We start from the raw sequence: 538 nt of genomic DNA on the forward strand, positions 1-538 counted from the left end.
TCTTATTCTCACGCTCACTCTCTGTCTCATCAAAGATAAATACAAGAAAAATTAAAAATGATCATTTGATGCGTCTTTTCACTGGGCAGCAAGGCAATGCCCATTCAACTGACTCACCCATTAAATTTGCCCATTCAGTTTACTAATCCATTCAACTCACTCATTTACTCTCACTCTCTATAAACATCAAAGATGAAAATTTGATGTGTTTTGTTACTTGGCAGCAAGGCAATGCTGAGAAATTGCAGTCTTCGGCAGGTAATATGGCTTTATGTACATTACATACTATAGAGAAGACTGGTCATGATATTATACTTACCCAGCCAGAAGTGTGTAATCACCACGCCAATCCAGTGCCATGGCGGTGGCCTAAAAATAATAAAAAGATGACTTTCTTATTGCTGGTGATGGAGATAGAAAAACTTGGAACTGAAAACTGCATAAAATTTATCATGAACAATTGAGAATACAAATAGTAAGTTTCCAGAGTGGAGCCCCCAATTTTGAGTTAGGTTATCTTGCTTGGTTTGAACATTTT

General features: G+C 36.8%; 1 protein-coding gene across 1 annotated transcript in view; it reads right to left on the reverse strand.

The window, feature by feature from the left end:
• Positions 1-538, reverse strand: part of LOC119582001 — a gene marked incomplete in the record, with an annotated part of 18,728 nt that overhangs the window by 15,035 nt on the left and 3,155 nt on the right. Inside the window, 1 exon segment of the mRNA XM_037930196.1 lies at positions 320-369. Coding sequence (XP_037786124.1) covers positions 320-369 — 50 coding nt within the window.

Source organism: Penaeus monodon, chromosome 15 (genome assembly GCF_015228065.2).
Source record: "Penaeus monodon isolate SGIC_2016 chromosome 15, NSTDA_Pmon_1, whole genome shotgun sequence".
Lineage (NCBI taxonomy): Eukaryota > Metazoa > Arthropoda > Malacostraca > Decapoda > Penaeidae > Penaeus > Penaeus monodon.